The sequence below is a fragment of the Acomys russatus genome, chromosome 9, assembly GCF_903995435.1.
Source record: "Acomys russatus chromosome 9, mAcoRus1.1, whole genome shotgun sequence".
Taxonomy (NCBI): domain Eukaryota; kingdom Metazoa; phylum Chordata; class Mammalia; order Rodentia; family Muridae; genus Acomys; species Acomys russatus.
In genome coordinates this window covers 33671803-33691168 of record NC_067145.1, presented here as the reverse complement: position 1 = coordinate 33691168, position 19366 = coordinate 33671803, and the positions used below count along the sequence as shown (strand labels likewise).

At 46.1% G+C, this 19366-nt stretch overlaps 1 protein-coding gene across 2 annotated transcripts in view; it reads right to left on the bottom strand.

Annotated features, from left to right (window-relative positions):
- Cdc14b (cell division cycle 14B) overlaps nucleotides 1-18953 on the bottom strand; it is a 79599-nt gene extending 60646 nt beyond the window's left edge. For both annotated transcript variants that reach the window (XM_051151140.1, XM_051151141.1), the window contains exon 1: nucleotides 18661-18953. In XM_051151140.1, the coding sequence (XP_051007097.1) occupies nucleotides 18661-18820 (160 nt within the window). In that variant the 5' untranslated portion in view covers nucleotides 18821-18953. The remainder of the gene's footprint in view (nucleotides 1-18660) is intronic.
- Between the last annotated feature and the right edge of the window lie 413 nt (nucleotides 18954-19366).

Below are 19366 nucleotides of genomic sequence, written 5' to 3'. Positions count from 1 at the left end.
GAGCCTAGCCAATGATGGGTAGGACCACACCTCAGCCAGTCTTGCTTAGTTAAAGCATATCTTGTCCTACTTACTATGTAGCCCTGGCTGACTCAAGAGATCCACTTGCCTCTGCCTCCAGAGCACTAGGATTAACGGTGTATGACACCATAGCCAGCTCAGAACCCTATTTAAACCTAAATTTCCCATCAGAACCCTAGAACGTGGGGTGGGAACTGGATCTCTCTATTTGTTCCCTCTTCTAAATTTGGCCACATTAAGTAAACTTATTTTTCTGCTTTTCACTACGACTCACTTAACTGGCCTACTAGGAACAGGTAGCCAAGGCTGACTTCTCAGGGCTGCCCCAGACCCCGGAATCTAACAAATAAGGTAACAATAGGAAATGTGAAGGGAAACAAAGTAACTGCAATGTCACTTGGTTTGTGACATCTGGGTCAATCTAAGCTCTGGCCACACAGAACCACACTGTGTAGTTAGAGCTGACTCCAGAGGGCTAAGCAAAAAAAGGCTCCCTTTTCTTTGACCTGGGGTTTCTGATGCTCCAGTCTTCCTTCCCAGTGCTGAGTATAGGCATGCACCACCCTGACTGCCTGATGCAGTGCTAAGGATAGAATCCAGGGCTTTGTGCACCTAGGCAAGCATTCCTGACTGAGTACGCCTTGTCCTCAGCTCATTTCCCATTACTGCATCACAGCATGACTTCTGTCGATGGCTGGAGGGAAGTAATTAAGTAGCTCAGGGAAGCGAGGTTCACACCAAGTCGCCTACTTGGGGTGAGATGGCATGCAAGATTATTTTAAAGACGACAAGGTGGGTTAGGAGGCAGTGAGATCCACACAGATGAGCTCATTCCAAGCTCTGCATTTTGAGGAAGCTGTGGTGACTCCAGAGGACGCAGTAAAGTGAGAGCAGAAGGGAGCAGAAGAGAGCAGGTGTCACCTATCTAGACGGCCAAGCCACGCTGCTCTGCCAGGCACCCTCACCTTTACTTACAGGTCACTTAACTACAACTCGTTTCCCAGTGGTGTCACTTAGCTCCACAGGAGGCGGGACGCCGAAGGCTCTTAAGAGAAACTAAGCATGCTTTCATTTTTTTGAAGGCAAAAAGCTCTGTGTATGCCGGGGTCAGTGGTGGTGTGCGCCTTTACTCCCAACACTCGGGAGGCAGGGGCAGAGCCAGCCGGATCTCTGAGTTCCAGGCCAGCCTGGTCTACAGAGTGAGTTTTGGGACAGCCATAGCTACATAGAGAAGCCCTGTCTTAAAAGAACCAAAAAAAAAAAAAAAAAACCAGTTCTGTATCTATTTCTCAAGCTGATATAACATGGAGGTAGTCCATGTGAAACGTCTGACACCTGAGCTGTGATGATCTCCTGGCACCCAACTGTCCCGGAGAGACCATCTATTTCAAACAGTCTCAGATCTCAGAGCTGAGGATGTGGCATGCCGTAACACACTCACCCACTCACAGGTACACAACAAATAAACATAATTAATTTTTAGAAGAATAAACACAAAAGACTGTATACGGTCCTGGGGCTCAAACCCAGGGCCTGGCATGCTACACACGCACTGAGCTCTCCACAACTCTTTACTCTCAGATGCTCTCACCAAGTTGTCTAGGTTAGTGTAACCTGCAACCCTGTCCCTAAAAAAACAAAAAACAGTATGTCTAAATTACTATGGGTGACTTTGTGTTTTGAATGGTTATCAGGCAGTACCATCAAGTGTGACTAGGAGTCACCATGAACTCTTGACACACATTTCTGTGTTACAAATCCAGAATAGGGGCTGGAGAGATGGCTCAGGGATTAAGGGCACTCACTGTCTGCTCTTGCAGAGGACCTGCCCAGCAACCACATGGTGGCTCACAGCCATCTAGAATGAAATCTGGTACCCGCTTTCTGACCTGGAGGTGTACACTGTATACATAATAAATAAATAAATCTTTAAAAAAAAAAAAAGAATCCAGAATAGTAACTGCACCTGTAGTTCAGGGGACAGGCTTAAAGGGCTAGGTAAGATGAGAGGAACTAATCTAATAAGATCTAAAGCCCTGATATTCAGTTAGGCTAAGGAAAAAAATCTCTCTCATGCTCCCAAAGTCAAGGCTTGAAAGAACAAGCCTGAGTCTCTGAATTAGTCTCTGAATCCCGACCCCATAAGAAAGCTTCAGCTTTGTCCAATTACACGCCTGACAGGGTGAGCAGTATCTGTTGGGAACAAGCAAACGAAGCTACTCTAAGCACTACCATTTTGTTTTCAGGCTCCATTTAATCACAGGGAGAAACTAAATTCAAGGTCCCAGGCCCTAGAGGAGGTGGGGACTTCCCAATAGCTGAACAGCTTCTGTGGTAGGCAAACAGTTGTCTGAGTCCAGACATCTCAAGGACAACTTCTCCATCTTACTGACTGGGTCAAACAAGTTCATGTTCCCAGGCCCAGGAACCTACTCGTATTCCTGATTGATGGAAACTCCCTTGCTCAACCCCTTATGTCAAAATACGATTGGACAGTGCTACAGCCCACCCTGCTCCCCCTTACGTTATGGCTTTATCCTTTAAATGAGGTGTACACCGGCCCTTCAGTCCTGCTCCCGTGTCTGTTTGGTGGCCCTCATCCATCAGTAATGGCTTGATTACAGTAAATTTTAGTTATCTGCATTGACTTGGTGTTTGAGCTAAGTTGGACTTAAGCAGACCCCCATCCCCGCACAATAGTAACATTTGTTTTCACTGTGCTAAGAAGAACTAATTTCTTCCCAAAAGAAAGTATCGAGCAAGGTTTTGGTCCATAACAGAACACAACCAAAAAGGTACCAGCGGAAGACAGCTTATACTAAGTCACGCCCTACAACCCATGACTTCCCCTCCACTTCACACAAGCCTATCACACACACAGCCCATCAAAGACCTGAAAGGTTAAACACAGGGGTATCTATCTTGCATCAGTCCAAGAATGCCTAACAGTTGTTACCTAACTTGTTAGAAAACAGACTTAGGGCCGGCTGCATACTCTCACACATGCTGCTCCATTCAGCTGAGAACAAAGACTTCCTGGAAATGGAACTTGATTCTGAATCCGCTGAGTCTCCATGGAGACCCATTCCTGGCGCTGCACCTTGGCAATGGTTTGATCCTTCCAGTCTTACGGCACTCACCACAGAAAAGATCTGCCTGCCCATCAACCTTCTGGTGATCCTCACACAACTCCTAATGGGAACCTTCACTTCACAGAAACGTTTACAAGACCTTCTGTTTAAAAGAAAAAATCCTCTAAGTCCGTATTGCCTACAAGTCTTTACCTTGATTTTTTTTTAACTCACCTCATAGCAAGACTTCACCTAAGAGACCGGCTTTCCTTAAGCACAGCTGATTCTTCAGCCCCAGCTAACCAGCACCAATAGTTCCAAGAGGCAATGGTTTCTCTTTTTTCCCCTTGAGGCACTCACGATTGTTTAACAGTTTTCCTCCCTTATTGAAACATTCAGATCCTGCAGAGAAGCTTTTAAAAACACAAAGGTAAAAGCCAGGCAGTGGGGGGGGGGGGGGCGGGGGGGCCTCACGCCTTCAGTGCCACAGCACCTGGGAGGCAGAGCTCCCGAGACAGGGCTACGCGGAAAAACCCTGTCTCAAACTACAACAAAACCAAAACGAATAGGATGGCAAGCGCCTCAAAATAACTTCAGGAAGTCCCTGAAACTGATCGTATTCTCCAGGTCATATTCCCTGGCAGAGGCAACAAAGGCTGAGAGCCCCTCTCAGACGAAACGAAGCCAAGCTGCCAAGAAGACTCCCAGACCACCAAAGCTGCCAAGAAGACAGAAACCAGACAAGCCGCGGGGAAGGGGGGGAAGACACTAGCCAAAGTACCTGAAAAAGACTGAGGCCATCTAAGGCACCTGGAAAGGACACTCTCCGACCTATTTGAGCTGCTGGCAGGCTGTGCTGAAGTGCTCCGGGTTCCCACATACTTTATGTGAGCTCACCCACACCGGGGTGGGCTTTGGTAAAACAGCCTTCTTCCGGTCTCTTCTGCTCAAGGACACCCAAGCTCTGCATTCAGCAGGAGGTAGTCTAATGCTAGCATGGCCCCCATGCCCAACCCCTGGTTGTTGTTTTTTTTTTTTTAAGAATTTATTTTATGCATAGGATAGTTTTGCCTGCATGTATATATGCGTAGCACATGACCAGGCAGTCAGAAGAAGGAATCAAATCGCTTGGAACTGGAGTTACAGTTGCTGGCTGCCATATGGGTGCTAGGTCCTCTGGAAGAGGAGCAGCAGCCCCCACTCCCCCATCCCTGTAATAAAAAAGGGAGGAATACAGGATGATCACAGCTCACTTCCAGGGTTAAAACCCACCAATCCTTGGGCTCAACCAAGCTCAGGACTTACAATCTCACCAATCCCCACTCTGAAAAATTTTGGGGTTTGGAGTGAAGGGACAGCAGGAAACCCTACACGAAGCCGGTCTTGAGGAGCGGCAGCCACCATCTTGTGTCTTTCCCAATAGATCTCTTATGTGGGGTTTGTTGTGCAATGTGACTTTGTGGCATTCCTTGGCTCCTAACTGCCAGGTAACCTTTCCCCCCAGAGCTGTAATGCTAACACACCAATATTCCTGTAAGTGAATAAAACTCATTGGTTAACCAAAGTAGATTTTGGTAGTGTCCATACCCTGGTCTGTCGTGGGTTCCCTACCTGGGGTGCAAAGATGTCTTGTCACGCAACACCCACAGATTCTTAAATCAAATTATCACAAACAGCCCTGATCATCTCTGCGTCTGACATTTCAAAATGAGGCTCCACCCTTTTGCACCTCTGTCAACATCATCTTCCAGGTTTCCCTACAGAACAGTTCACTGAACTCCAAGCGTTCACGGCTCTTCCAGCCTCAAGTTCCAAATGCTTCCATGACATTGCCCAAGAGAGCCTGGCCAGTGTGTCACAGCAACAGTCTGCTCTCTGCTACCAATTCTGTCCTAGTTTCTTTTCTGTTGCTATGATAAACACTATTACCTGACCCGGCCTGCCGGGGTTCCACTAACGCTCGGGAGGAGAATTCTCCTGTATAGGGACAGAACACAAGACACGAAGAAGAAGAGCAAGTCTTTGATCAAGCTCTCAAACTTTATTGTTCAGGCAGAAGGTTTTATAAGGCAGGGGGCAGGGAAAAATATTGCTATGGCAACCCAGCTGCAGGCTATCTCAAGATTCGAGGAATTCCAAACAGGTCACAACGTTCTGCCACACCGAATATTTTGCTATCTTTATCTAATCTAAGTGCTAAACCACAACAGGGTGGCTCCGTCTATATCTTATCTTTAGTCTAACTGCCAGAACCACAACAGGGTCAGCTGGTTTCTGGTAAATGACAGACTGCTGGAGTAGGGACCTAGGCTCTGACAAGATGGCTGAACATTGGCCATATGGCCTGTCCCCAACAATTACCAAAATAAACTTGGAGAGAAAGGGTTTATTTCAGCTTCTAGTCTATCACGGAGGGCTGTCAGGGCAGGAACCTGGAGGCAGGAACCAGAGCAGAGACCATGGAAGAATGCGGAGGAATCCTGCCTCCTGGCTTACTCTCCGGTCACCCAAGCAGGGCTGGCAGCACCAGCAGTGGACTGTGCCCTCCCACATCAGTCATTACTCACCAGGCTTGCCTCCATGCTGGTCTGCTAGAGGCCTTTTCCCAGCTGAAGGTCCCTCAGATGACTCTAGCTTGGATCAACTAACCAGCACACATCTATCCTTGAAAAAAACCATTAGGTTTACACTGTCAACAACCAGCCTGGTATTCTCCCAACGGTTAAAAAAAAAAAAGTCAACTGGGCTGGAGAAATAGCTCAGAGGTTAAGAGCACTGGCTGCTCTTCCCAAGGTACTAAGTTCAAGTCTCAGCAACCACATGGTGGCTCACAACCATCTGTGATGAGATCTGGTGCCCTCTTCTGACATGCAGATGTACATGCAGGCAGAGCACTGTATACATAATAAATAAATAAGTCTTTTTAAATGTCAACTAGCAAGACACAACACAATAACAACATCACATTCACTAGAGACAGAGCAAGGAGGAAGTTGGGTGTAGTGGCGCACACCTTAAATCCCTGGTGGGAAGGAGGCAGAGGCAAGCGGATCTCTGTGAGTTCAAGGCCAGCCTGGTGTACAAAGTGAGTCCAAGACAGCCAAGGCTACACAGAGAAGCCCAGTCTCAAAGACAAAACAAAAACAAGCAAAAGAAACAGGGAAGAAAAACCCAACTAGGTAACTAACTGCAGCAAATACTTTAAGAACCCCACCCACGTGCAGGTACTTTGGCTCAGCAGTAGAGTGCATACTTAGTTAGCATGTATGAGAACTAAGTCAATTCTTCGTGCTACCAAAAAATAAATAAATAAAAGGCCAGGAGTGGTATTGCAGGCCTTTGTTGTTGTTTTCAAGACAAGGTTTCTCTGTGTAACCTTGACTGTCCTGGACTCACTTTGTAGACCAGGCTGGCCTCGAACTCATGCTCCTGCCTTCCAGAAAGCTGGGATTACAGAGGTACATCACTGGGCCCAGCTGGTAGCATAGGCCTTAATCCCAGCACTTGGGAGGCAGAGGCAATTGGATATCTCTGCATTCAAAGCCAGCCTCCTCCACAGAGTAAATTCCCACAAGTGGCTGCAGGCTGGACCCCAAGCTGGATTCCAGGTCTCTACAGCAACAACCTGCTAGACAATTACATTGGGTGCAGTTTTACACATGCCTGTTTATTTTCAGTAGACTTCTTCAAAGAATGTAGTTGCAACAAAGCAACAGTGTCTAGGGTTTTGCGTTTACAAAAGTGGACTTATTAAAAATTACTGAAAGCATAAAACTCGTATTTCATGCTTGCTTCACTAGCACATAAACTAAAATTTGACTGACATACAAGACTAAAGACAGCCCCTGCACAATCAACCAATTTAAAAGCAAACAAACAAAAAACAACACTCCTATTAGGGAGGTGAGAGGTACTAGGTATTAAATCTGGGTACTCAAGAACGCGGCTAAGCAAATACCATGCAGTTACACTCTCAACCCCTATATATCATTTTTAAGCGGCGTTCTCAACGCAGAGCTTCAATGAAAAGTTTTAAGAAGCATGCCTGAAACCTCACCACTAGAAAATCTGAAGCAGGAGGATTATAATTTTGAAGCTAGTCTGGGCTATATACGTGATGCTCTTTCTCAAAATGAGAAGAAGAAAAAGGAAGAGGAAAACAAGAGGAAGGAGAGGATCCAGGAGTGTGTTACTTTGCAAAATATCTCACATCTTCATTTGGGAAGTTATCAAAATTTTCTAATCAAGAAAAAAAATTCCGGGGCTGGAGCAATGGCACAGTGGTGAAGAGCACTGGCTGTTCTCCCAAGGGTCCTAGGTTCAGATCTCAGCTCCCCTATGGCAATTCACAACCATCTGAACTTCCAGTTCCAGGGGATTTGACACCAATCACATAGACATACATAGAGGCAGAACACCAATTAATAAATAGATAAAATTAAAATTTAAAAAAAAAAGAAAGAAAGAAAATTCCTGGGGAAATACATCTGAAATCCCAGCACCCAGGTGGAAGCAGAAGGGTCAGAAGTTCAAGGTTATCTTGGCTATTTAGTAAATTTGAGGCTAGTTTTGGCCACTTGAAACCTGACTCAAAACTTAAGTGAGTGAATAATTAAAACCCTGCCGGGTGAAGTGGTGCATGTCTGTAATCCCAGCACTCAGGAGGCACAGGCAGGTGGATCTCTATAAATTCAAAGCCAGCCTGGTCTACAAATCGAGTCCAGGACAGCCAAGTATGGTCCTGCGTCTGGCAGCCCCGGCAGGTCTGCAGGTTAGTCCAGCCCTGCTTGCTTCTGGAACAGACTACACAGAGAAAATCCTGTCTCGGAAAACAAACAAAACAAAATAAATAAATAAATAAATAAATAAATTCAGTTCCTGCTAGCTCTAGAGGGAAACATACAAATCTGTAGTCAGCTGCTAAGGCTGACAACCTGAGTTTGATCCCCCAAGACCCTCAGGGCAGGACAAGTGTGTGCATGCGAGTACATGCACTCACGTTCCACCACTCAGGATCCAGAGGCAGGCAGATCTGTGAATTTGAGACCAGCCAGGTCTACAAAGCAAGTTCCGGGCCAGCCAAGGCTACATAGTGAGACCCTGTCTCAAAAAGCATTTTCTAATAAGGAAGGAAAGAAGGAAGGAAGGAAGGAAGGAAGGAAGGAAGGAAGGAAGGAAGGAAGGAAAATTCCAGCACAAATTTCCAGGTATCCTATCGTCCTAAGGAGTCCACTGCTGAGGGCCCTCCCCTTTCAGACAAAAGGCAGCACCAGGCTCTGCCTCCTCTGTACCAGCTGCCTTGCTGAGGTCTCGATAGTTCTCCCAGGATCCACTGCAAGGATGACTCTGGGAAATGCATCCGAATGTGTCTTGACTGAATTTGTGCTTTTTATCCCTTTCACATTCAATGACTTAAAATGAGAACACATTGCCAGTGGAGGTAAAAATCTACCCTCAGCTGTGTTCCTAGCTTTATAAACTACGCTTTGCTAATATTTCAATACTAAAATGGAAGAAACGCCATGCTACAATGCTTCAGTTTCATATATAAGGCACTTCCAACAAACTACTTAGTATTTCAACAATACATTCCACATGCAGTTTAAGAACATCATTCATAAAGTTAAGAACATAATCTTAATTCCATCACACATTCTTGTCAAAGCAATTTTCCCTCAGTACCCTAAAAGAATGTGAAAGTTGGGGTGCTTTTCAGCTACCCTCACACACAGCAAATGGAGCTATAGAAATATTTAGCAACTTAATATTTAGTGATTTCCAATTAACAGACCAAAAGTAACTTGGGGAGGAGGCTTATTTCATCTTACATTTCCAGATAACAGTCTATCACTGAGGGAACTCAAGGCAGAAATAACCTGGAAGCAAGCTCTGAAGCCACTCGGTTGAGTCCCTGTTACCTGTCTTCACTAGGATGACTAAGAATTTATTGCTCTCAGTGTTCAGAGATAAGGGCATGCTCTTCCACATCTGTCATTAGCCAAGACACAGTCCCACAGTCATGCCCATAGGCCAATCTGATGAGAGCAGTTCCTCAATTAAGATTCCCTATGTCCAGATTACTCTAGCCTATGTCTAGCCAAACAAAAGTAAAATAGAATAGAATATTTTTAAAAGAGTAAAACATGCACAGAGATACACACAAAGATGCACCATTAAAATAGACCATTTTCACCAAACACTGGGAAAAACAACTGACATCATGTAGGAACCGTTACGTGACACTTTCAACATAAAACTGTCTCAAACTGATTCTTTAAAGCAAACAAAGCCACATGGTTAAATCCTTGTTACCTGTCTTCACAAGATGACTAAGAACCTACTGCTCTCCCTGTTCAGAGAAAAGGGACATGCTCTTATAAATCTTCCAGTCCTCTTCTCCCTCCCTCAATTACACTTGGTCCAATTCCTTGCTCACAGCAACTGGGTGACAAATCCTTATTGAATAGATACTTTAATTAATTCCATAGAATAACTCATACAGATGAGCAAAATGCAGAGAGTGATTCAGCGGAGATGGTCCTAAAATAGAGAGCTTTGCACAATTCGAAATTTATAAATGATATTAAAGCATTATGGATCGGGTATAAAAAGATCAATGTCATAAACTGCATGGCAGAACGTAGAGTAATTTCACTTTCAAATGAGAAGCTGAAGGAACAACAAATTCCAGTGACATCAGGAACAAGATGTTTTGCTTTTGTGACAAGTAGGCTGCCAACAGAATTCTAATGGTACAAAAGTGAACTACCCGGGAAATGAAGAGTCAGTGTGTGATGCAAGTCTAGAATTAATTCCAGCCGAGCTTCCTCTGCTTTCCAGACAGAGGGACTACATATCCTGACTGGTGAGCAAAGCACACTCAGCAGTATAAATGAGAAAGAGCTACACAGGGCTGGAGGATCACTCGCTGCTCTTGCTGAGCACCTGCATTCCATTCCCAGTACCTACAAGGTGCCTGACAGCCATCTATACCTCCAGTTGAGGGGATCTGGTGGCCTTTTCTTGTTTCAAGCTAACCCACATATATGATTCATTTATATGCAGGCAAAACACTTATGCACATAAAATAAAAAAATAATTGAAACATGTTATTATATGCATGAGACTACTCACTCCCTTAATTGAGTAACTTTAAAATCAAAATAAATTAGAATACTTTAAAATAGGGAGGAGGAGGTGGAGGAAGAGGTGGAGGAGGAGGACGAGGACGTGGAGGAGGAGGAGAACAACGGCATGGTAGCGCACACCTGTAATCCCAGCACTCAGGGAGGCAGAGGCAGGTGGATCTCTGAGTGTTCGAGGCCAGCCTGGTCTACAAAGAGAGTTCAGGACAGCCAAGGCTACACAGAGAAACCCTGTATCCAAAAAAAAAGGGACTAATGCTGTAGTTCTGTGGCAGAACACAAGTCAGTCATCCAAGAGGCTCTGGGACTGATCGCTAGCACCTAGAACAAAAAAGCCCTTCCCCGAGCCCCAAATTAAAACTAGCATCTCATTAAATTCCTTCTCGCTTCATGGAATAAAACTAAAACTAAACCCATCCAGTAAGCACAGAAATACCTAGGAAACAGAAAGAATTATTATTTTAAAGACCCTCTCTCAAAACAAAGAAACCAAAAACAGTAGCTGTTATAATAACAGTTAACTGTAAATATTCTTTCAGAAAGCACATCCAAAGGTACTTCCATTTCAAAAGACCAATTTTAGTGCTACCAAGAACATCCACTACTTAGCACTCATAACCAGCTCAATACAATGCTGGGAAATCACATCTGGAAGTAGGCACACACAGACAGCAACTCTTCAAACAAAGCACTTCCAGCTTCAGTTGTGAAGGTGTGATCTACAGTTGGAGCTGAATCCATCACTCACACTAAACCCAGGACAGACAGACAGAAACAGACACAGCCCAGAATCACAACCAGACTTGACTGTATCAGAAAGAACCACAAAGTAGCCAAGAATCTGAATACCTTTGTAGGTGCCTTGTCCATGAGAAGCTATAGAAAAAAGAGAGAGAGGGCGTAAACTTAAATCAAAACAGAGCCCAGATGAGATGTACAGGCACATCACACACGCTTCAATAGCCTTGACTTTGAGGGACAGTAAGATGGCTTAACTTGTGGTAAAGGTTTGCCACTGAGCCCGACAAACTGAGTTCAATACCTGGGACATACACTGTGAAGTGAAAACCAATTCTCCAGCACCTGTGCTTGTTCATCACACACACTTTTAATTTTGTAAATATATATCTTCAACTTTGGGGAGGGTAAAATTCTGTTTTTAAGACTTACACTTAACTTTTTAACTATGTGTGTGTCTATGTATGTACATCAAGTGTGTACAGGTTCTCCAGGAAGCCAAGAGGGCACTGGATCCCCTAGAGCCAGAGCTGTAAAAAGCTGTAAGCCGCCTGACATAGGTTCTGGGAATCATCACCATCTGTAAGAACAGTGCGTAGTCTTAATTGCTGAGCCATCTCTCCTCCCTCACTTTTTGCAATCAGTTTTATTTTTGGAAATGTTTTCTACAGTGATCTCTGCACAATATTGAAGCCAGGTCATCCACAGACAAAACACAAGAAACAATGGGTGCTTGAGGGGACTTAATGCTCCTTGCAGGGACCCAGCTTCCGTTCCCAGCTCCAGGTCCAGGGGACCCAACACCCACTTCTAGCCTCCTTAGGCACCAGACACACATGTAGTGCATGAACACACATGCACACAAAAAATAATTAAAAGAAAAAAACTAGAAGCTAAATGATTATGTTTGGAAGCTTAAAAAATGAGGTTTAAAAAAAAAGCCATGTTGGAAGAATGGTTAGTTCCTACAGACTCCAGTTCTCTATACACTTTCCTCACCTTCTGATCCTGCTTATGTAACTGGTAAAGGTGCCTTCTAGGTGACAAATGGCTTTGAGACGTTCATATAAACAATCTGGGGCCGGGCGTGGTGGCGCACACCTTTATTCCTAGCACTAGGGAGGCAGAGGCAGGTGGATCACTGTGAGTTCGAGGCCAGCCTGGTCTACAAAAATGAGTCCAGGAAAGCCAAGGCTACACAGAGAAACCCTGTCTCAAAAAATCCCCCCCAAAATAAAAATCTGTCTAGTTCTTTGCTCCCAAAATAAAAAAGATAATTTCAACAGAAAACATCGAAAAGTGAAAAAAAATCTGTAGCTAGGGTATGAAGGAAAATAAAATGCTATTTACTAAAATGAACTTTCCCAGCATAAAAGTGCAGATTTAAAAACATAATTTTTAAATTTTAGCCAAGCACAGTAGAGCACATCTTTACTTCCAGCACTCAGAAGACAGAGGCAAGTGGAACTCTGTGAGTTTGATACCAGCCTGGTCCACTTAGCAGGCTCCAGGGCTGCATAGGAATACCCTACCTCAAATAAATACAGAAATAAAGACATTAATTTGGGGCTGGGAAGATGACTTAAGCAGATAAAGGTGCCTGCAATCTGAGTTCAAGCCTCAGAACCGGTACATTAGATTTTACTAAGTAGAAGGATACAACAAACTTGCATAAGCTATCCTTAACTTCACACATACCAGGGGTATATGTGCATATACACAGATAAATGTAAACTCATAATATAACTCATAATTTTTTAAAACCTATTTCCAGTTTTTGACTCTTCCGTATGACATGTCTCTGCTACCCGTAAAAAGATGGAAGGACCTCTGAAAATGTCCTGTCCACCACCCCACCCCCACCCTCACCCCTGAGGGGTGGGGGTGGGGGATGGGGGACAGGAGGGGTGGGGGGGGGGGGGTTGGGCCCTGCCCAGGGGTGGATTAACCATGGGGGAAAAATGGTCCTTAGTTCAGCATCTTGTTTTGCTTTATAAAACTTTCTACCTGTGGCTCCCATATGAAGCCTCTGCATCAAGACACATGTAAACTAACAACCTATAAGCTCTCCGAGATAGCAGCTCAGATGTGAAATTAGAGCCCTGGTGTTTGTTGCTCTTTGAAGTCTTTAAGGAACACTCCTCAGTGTCTCTGAAGGCTGGCCCCATCATGGCTCAGATGCACCCTGTGCCAGCCAAGCAACACAACAGCACTGCCTCTGTGCTGTATGCTTCTCAGCTGGAAGGAGCCGTCAAGCATAATGCCCCCACCCCCTACACACACAAACACACACACACACGCATTAATTAACATAATATAAAATGTTAAAAACTGCATACTCACAAAGCATCTTTCCTATAACTCGCAGATAATCAGAATTTTTCAAGGATTATTATCCGCATGCACCACTGCCTTCTCCCTACATCCTAAGAACTCAGAGTGTGGGTTTTGGCCCAGCTCTCTCCATCACCATATATAAACACAGAGTCTAGACAATGACCACTGACTGGTGGTTGCAGGGAATCACCTTTAGGACTGGTCCCACAGCGGTTACCCGCTTTCCCTCACCGAGGTGCCTGGCTACGCTAAAGCCACAAAGGCAATTAACATTTGAGGCTTAATTGTTTGACTGTGTGTGGGACTGAAATGCCCAAGCTAAACTGAAAAACAAGTAACACGACCTGTCAAGAGCAAAGAAGCAGAAGACACAGGAAGTAGAGAAATCAAGATGAGCTCACAGAATGCAATAAATGCGAAAGTGTGGAAACATGTTGCAGGTGGAAAGACAAATGAAAAGTTCCAGGAGCTTAGCCACCTGAAACTGCTAAAGCAGGAGCAATGAAAATGGATTTATTTTGCCCTCTAGCTCAGTGTTCTGGGTCACAGTATTTCCTCTTCTATCCAGAAAAATACACTTCCATGGCACAAGCAATGAATATGCATGAGGATTTTACATAGTAAGCATTCAATAAACACTTCTTGAATTAATGACTACATTCCCCTAGCTTAATGACACCCGCTGTGAATGTTAAAGATCCTAAAGAGAGAGGGTAAGGGGCAAGTGCTGCTTCTGCTGACTTCATTTCGTGAGTAGCCTGTGCTGTGACAACCAGTTCTTGGAAGTAACTAGCATGACCTCGACTGGCGTTTCTCCAGTAAGTTCTATCATAATAGAGACAATTTAAAGGCTAAATCATAGCACATGTACTGGACAAGTTAAAAGGGGGGAGAATAAAGAAACAAAGCAAGGGCTGTGGGTGTAGCCAAGTTGTAGAGTAAGTAGGCTCAGTAGTAGAGTACTTGCTTAGTATGTAGAAGGGCCCAGGCATGATCCCCAACACTGCACAGATCAGGCCTGTAATCACAGCACAGCGGAGGTGAAGGCAGGAGGATCAGAAGTTCAAAAGCATCCTTGGCTACATATCAACTTCTAAAAACAAACATAAATAAAATAAAACAAAGCAATGACTCAGCCAGTGGTAACTATTACTAACTTTCTTCAATAATTAGAAACTTAAAAGATATAAAAGTGAAATAAATCAAAGCTCCGTGTCAACTATTAGATCCTGCCAATGATCAGATCTCGCAGTTGTACTGGAGTGCTTAAAAACGTTCCCAGTCGGTTGTGGCGCACACCTTTAATCCCAGCACTCAGGAAGCAGAGGCAGGGGGATCACTGTGAGTTCGAGGCCAGCCTGGTCTACAAAGCAAGTCCAGGACAGCCAGGACTACACAGAGAAACCCTGTCTCGGAAAAACAGAACAAAAACAAAAAACAAAATGGTTCCAGTCAGCCAGACATGGTGGCGCATGCCTTTAATCCCAGCACTGGGGAGACAGAGGCAGGCAGATCTCTGTGGGTTCGAGGCCAGCCTGGTCTACAGAGTAAGTTCCAGGACAGCCAGGGCTACACAGAGAAACCGTCTTGAAAACATTAGGGAAAAACATCAAGGGTGTTTAAGGCTAAAAATCATTTGGGACTAGAGACGAAGCTCAGTGGTTGCCTAGGATGCATGAAGTCTGGGTTAGCCCCAGCACTACATAAAACCAGGCACAGTGATCCCAGGACTATGATGCAAGCAGAAGATCCAGACATCCAAGGTCATCCCTAGTTACACAGCAAGCTTGAGGAAAGCCTGGGGTGTGTGAGGAAAAGCTTTAGGAGCAGAGCAGGCAAAACAGACAACATGCACCCTGTCTGCTCAAAAGTCTTCCTGTTAAGTAACAAGTGTTGGCAAAGATGCAGAGATGATTGGCAGGTCAAGGGTAGGAAAGCTGACAGTGAAAGTACTTTTCAAAAGAGGCTGGCCGCTGCCCGAGATGTAAAAATACAGAGTTATCACACAGCCCAACAAGTGTACTCCCAGCTATGTATGTATCCAAAGGAGCTGAAAGCATGTCTTTGCGAAGACCTGCACATCAATGTGCATGGTGGCAAAATGTATCCAAGTCCAAAGGTCCACTGAAGCCGTGTAATGCTGGCCCAGCGTTTTCACTTCTAAAATTCACTCTGTAGACGCAGTCTCACTCACACGCAGTTAGATTCCATCCACACTGATGTTTCTACAGCCATTTGCAACAGAACTTAACTCCCAAATCTCCACTTGCTACTGCAAAAGGGATCATATTTCAGCCATACAGTAGGATAGCACTGGGCAGCTAAAAAGACATCCTGATGGCTCAGCTGGTAAGAGCCTGCAGCCAAAACTGATGACCTTAGTTCAATTTTGGAATCTTGGAATCTGACATGGTTGAAGAAGGGAACCAGCTCCTGAAAGCTGTCCTCTGACTGTGCACACAGTCCTGGGAAGAGTGAACCATCCCTCTTTCTGTCTCCCACTACACACATGTCCCCTTCCCCAGCACAAATAAAGCAAAAAAAAAAAAAGAAAAAGAAAAAAGAAAAAAGAAACTGTTTAAAGAGTGAAGGATTTTAAAAAAAAAAAAAAAAAAAAAAAGATCTGTGAGATCAAGGCCACACTTGTCTACATAGAGAGTCCCAGACCAGCCTGCTACACAGAGAGACCCTGTCTCAAAGAGCAAACAACAACAGAACAATGGAGAAAACTGTTGTAAATGAAAGGACCAGCTGCCGCTGTTTGCTAAGCACAAAGCTTTATACCTCTCTCCCTCTATTACCATCACACATAAAATAAGAAGTGAAAGTAAAAGTAATCTGGACTCTGTGATTTACATGGTAGAGGACGTCCTCCATAACCTCAGCACTGGGGAGGCTGAGTCAGGAGGGTCTCCAGTTTAAGGCTGGTGTGGATCCGTGAGTTCCAAGACCTACTATTTTTATAGGGGGTCGCTGAAGAATATGGCTTGACTCTTGCAGAAGATCCAAGTTCAGTTTCCAGAACACAACCACCTGTATGTAACTCCAGCCCCTCCACAGGGACCTGCTGACTCTTCTCACCTTCTTCAGACAGCATCCATGTGGTATACATATATACACACAGGCATGCACAGTGACACATAAAACTAAGTAAGATAAAACCTTTTTAATTATTTCAGTTTGTTTAGCAAATAACACAGAAACAGACTGTTTCAGTGTCTTGGGGTTTTTTGGTTAGTTGGTTGTTTTTTCTGATTTTGTTTTTTTCTTCTTCCTGCAGAAAGCCGAGGTAATCACTGACTGGCTGAAAGCCTTGCTGCCTGGAGCTCGCTAGTATCTTACCCTGAGGCTGGGCCATTCCATTATCAGGGCTCATAACTGGAGAGGATTTTGATTTGAGCACAAAATGGACCAGCTCCTTCAGTATTATTGACCGTTTGTTTGTTGTTTTCTGAGCCAGGGTTTCTCTGTGTAGCCCTGGCTGTCCTGGACTTGCTTTGCAGACCAAGCTGGCCTTCAACTCAGAGATCCTCCCGCCTGCCTCTGCCTCCAGGTGTGTGCCACCATGCCCAGCCTTACAACTCTTGTTGTTGAAAACAACCACCTGAATATTTAACAGAGAACTGTGTAAAATGTCCATACATTTAAAATCTAAGAGCTGGGCATGGTGGCGCACACCTTTAATCCCAGCACTTGGGAGGCAGAGGCAGGGGCAGGCGGATCACTGTGAGTTCCAGGCCAGCCTGGTATACACATCGAGTCCAGGACAGCCAAGATAATATAGAGAAACCCTGTATCAAAAAAAAAAAAAAAAAGCAAAAAAACAAAAAACAAAACAACAAGAGAGTGAGAGAGAGAGAGAGAGAACATTTAAACCTGTAAGTGCACAAATCTTTTGGCCTGGGTAGAAATTAAAATCAAACAAGACTTTGAACACACCAATCGGAGGCTAGCATTTTGTATGAAGTACTGTGTAGAGCAAAGCAAACTCAATTAAGTGGGTTTGCAAAGAACAGATACCTATGTGTGCTGGTCTAGGATATTTCTGGAAAGAGTCACGAGAAACCTGCAACATCAGCTACATTTTGAGGACACTCATGTGTCTTTGCCACCAACTTTTCTCAATATACTCTTGCTTACCTTTACCACTCCGAGCTATACAAGGATTAACTTGCTCTACACCAAACAGCCCTAACCAAAGATCATTTCAAGACATATGAGAAAGTGCAAAGGAATGCGCAGGTGCCACCAGCACGAATTCTCTTTGGAAGGAACCTGGGCAAGCTGGCGTCTCCTCCTGGAGAGGCACGCGTAGACCTGTGCAGACAGCGAGCGGTCAGGGGCTGTACTTAAAGCAACTCCTTCCTCTTCCTCCTTCAAACGCTAAGAAACCTTCCCCCTCCTCTCGGCTTCCTTTAAAAACCGGTCTTACTTTCTAGATGCTCGTCAGTATAGAATGTACTTTCTATTCAATTTCTATGTTTGTCTAAACACTTCCTAAATAAGTAAATGTCACCAATAGAGCACACCTAGGCAAAGTTCAAGGCCTGGGAACCTTTTCTTGAGACACCCCTCACCCAGAAGTGGACATCTTCCGCCCCAGAAAACGCGGCACATTCCCTCAACCGCTCAGATGCAGCTGACACCGCATTTCCATGAACATCAGCACACCGAAGGAAAACTCTAAGCTCTGGCTTCCTACATCAATCCCGGCAAACCCAGCAGCTGCCAAAACGATTTCTTTGGTCTTCAAGAACTGAGGCATTAAGAAAAATCACCCTCGAAAGCTGCTTTTCTACCTGCTCCGGCTGGCGGGGATTTCTCAAAAGTGACACCTCTGGGCTCTTAGCATGCTGGGTGGCTAAAACGCCATCACCGTGACACCTTCCTGGAGGCGCGGGAGGGAGGGCGAGGATCCCTTAGGAGGCCTAAGAGGGCGCGATGGCGGGGGGAGGGGGGACGGCCAGGGATCAGGCGGGAGCCCACGCGTTGCTAAGGCTCAGCGGGGTTCTGGGGCCCTCGGGACAGCAAACACCAGCGTGCCTCACGAGAATTTGGGACTCGCGTGGGGTCAACTGCGCCACCTATCCCGAGATGAAGTGGGTTCGGGGGCCGGGCGCACTAGCAAAGGTGACCCCTCGGCCCTTCTCGGGTAAAGTTGCTACCGCAGGCGCGCGAGCAGAGAGACAGAGAGAGGAGGGAGAGGAGAGGAGGTGAGGTGTGAGAAGAGAGAGAGGAGAGAGAGAGGAGAGAGGAGAAAGGAGAGAGGGAGGGAGGGAGGGAGGGAGGGGAGGGGGGGGCAGGCGCGCGAGGAGCCGAGAGCCTCGTGGGGGTGTGGCGGGGCTCACCCGTGATGTCCAGGTACAGGTCGTCCTGCGGCTCCAGGCGGTGCAGCTCCTGCGGCGTGGAGCTGCGGCTCTTCTTCACGCCGGGAGAGGCGGACGAGCTGCGGCGCGAGCAGGGGGGCGCGGTGGCCCAAGCCGAGCGCCGCTCGCTCTTGCGCTTCATGGAGGCGGCCGCGGCCCGTCAGGAGACCGCGACCATGGCCCGGCAGCCCGGCCCGGGTCTTCGCGCTGCGTCTCCCGCCGTCCGCGCCCCCGGGGCACCACAGCGTTGGCCGGCGGCTGGAGAAGAGCGCGCGCGACTTGGGACGCTGCTGCCGGGGCGTCCGAGCTCTGCGGGCCGCGGCTCCCGGGGACCCCCAGGAGGGATGTTCCGTGGAGCTTCATTCACAAAAAGAAGGGCCCACAACCCTCCTCGGGGCCCGCCGGCTCCGGCCGCTCATTGGTCAGCGCGGCGTGACGTCACGCAGCCGGGGCCTTCCTACAGGCAGGTACTGGGTGACGCCATAAAGAAAAGTCTGAGCGCTTCCGCCAATCAGGCAGAAAGCGTGCTGGAGACCCCCTTGTTGGGACCCCCCCAACTTTTGTGTCCTGTGTCCAGGTGTGACGCCCCGACCCCCAGTTCCTCGAGTGAGTCCCCAAGTTCCTACACAGCCCTGCCCTAGTAACTCCACTCCGGGTCTTTGGGATGGAATTTCCTTTTTTAAGTGTT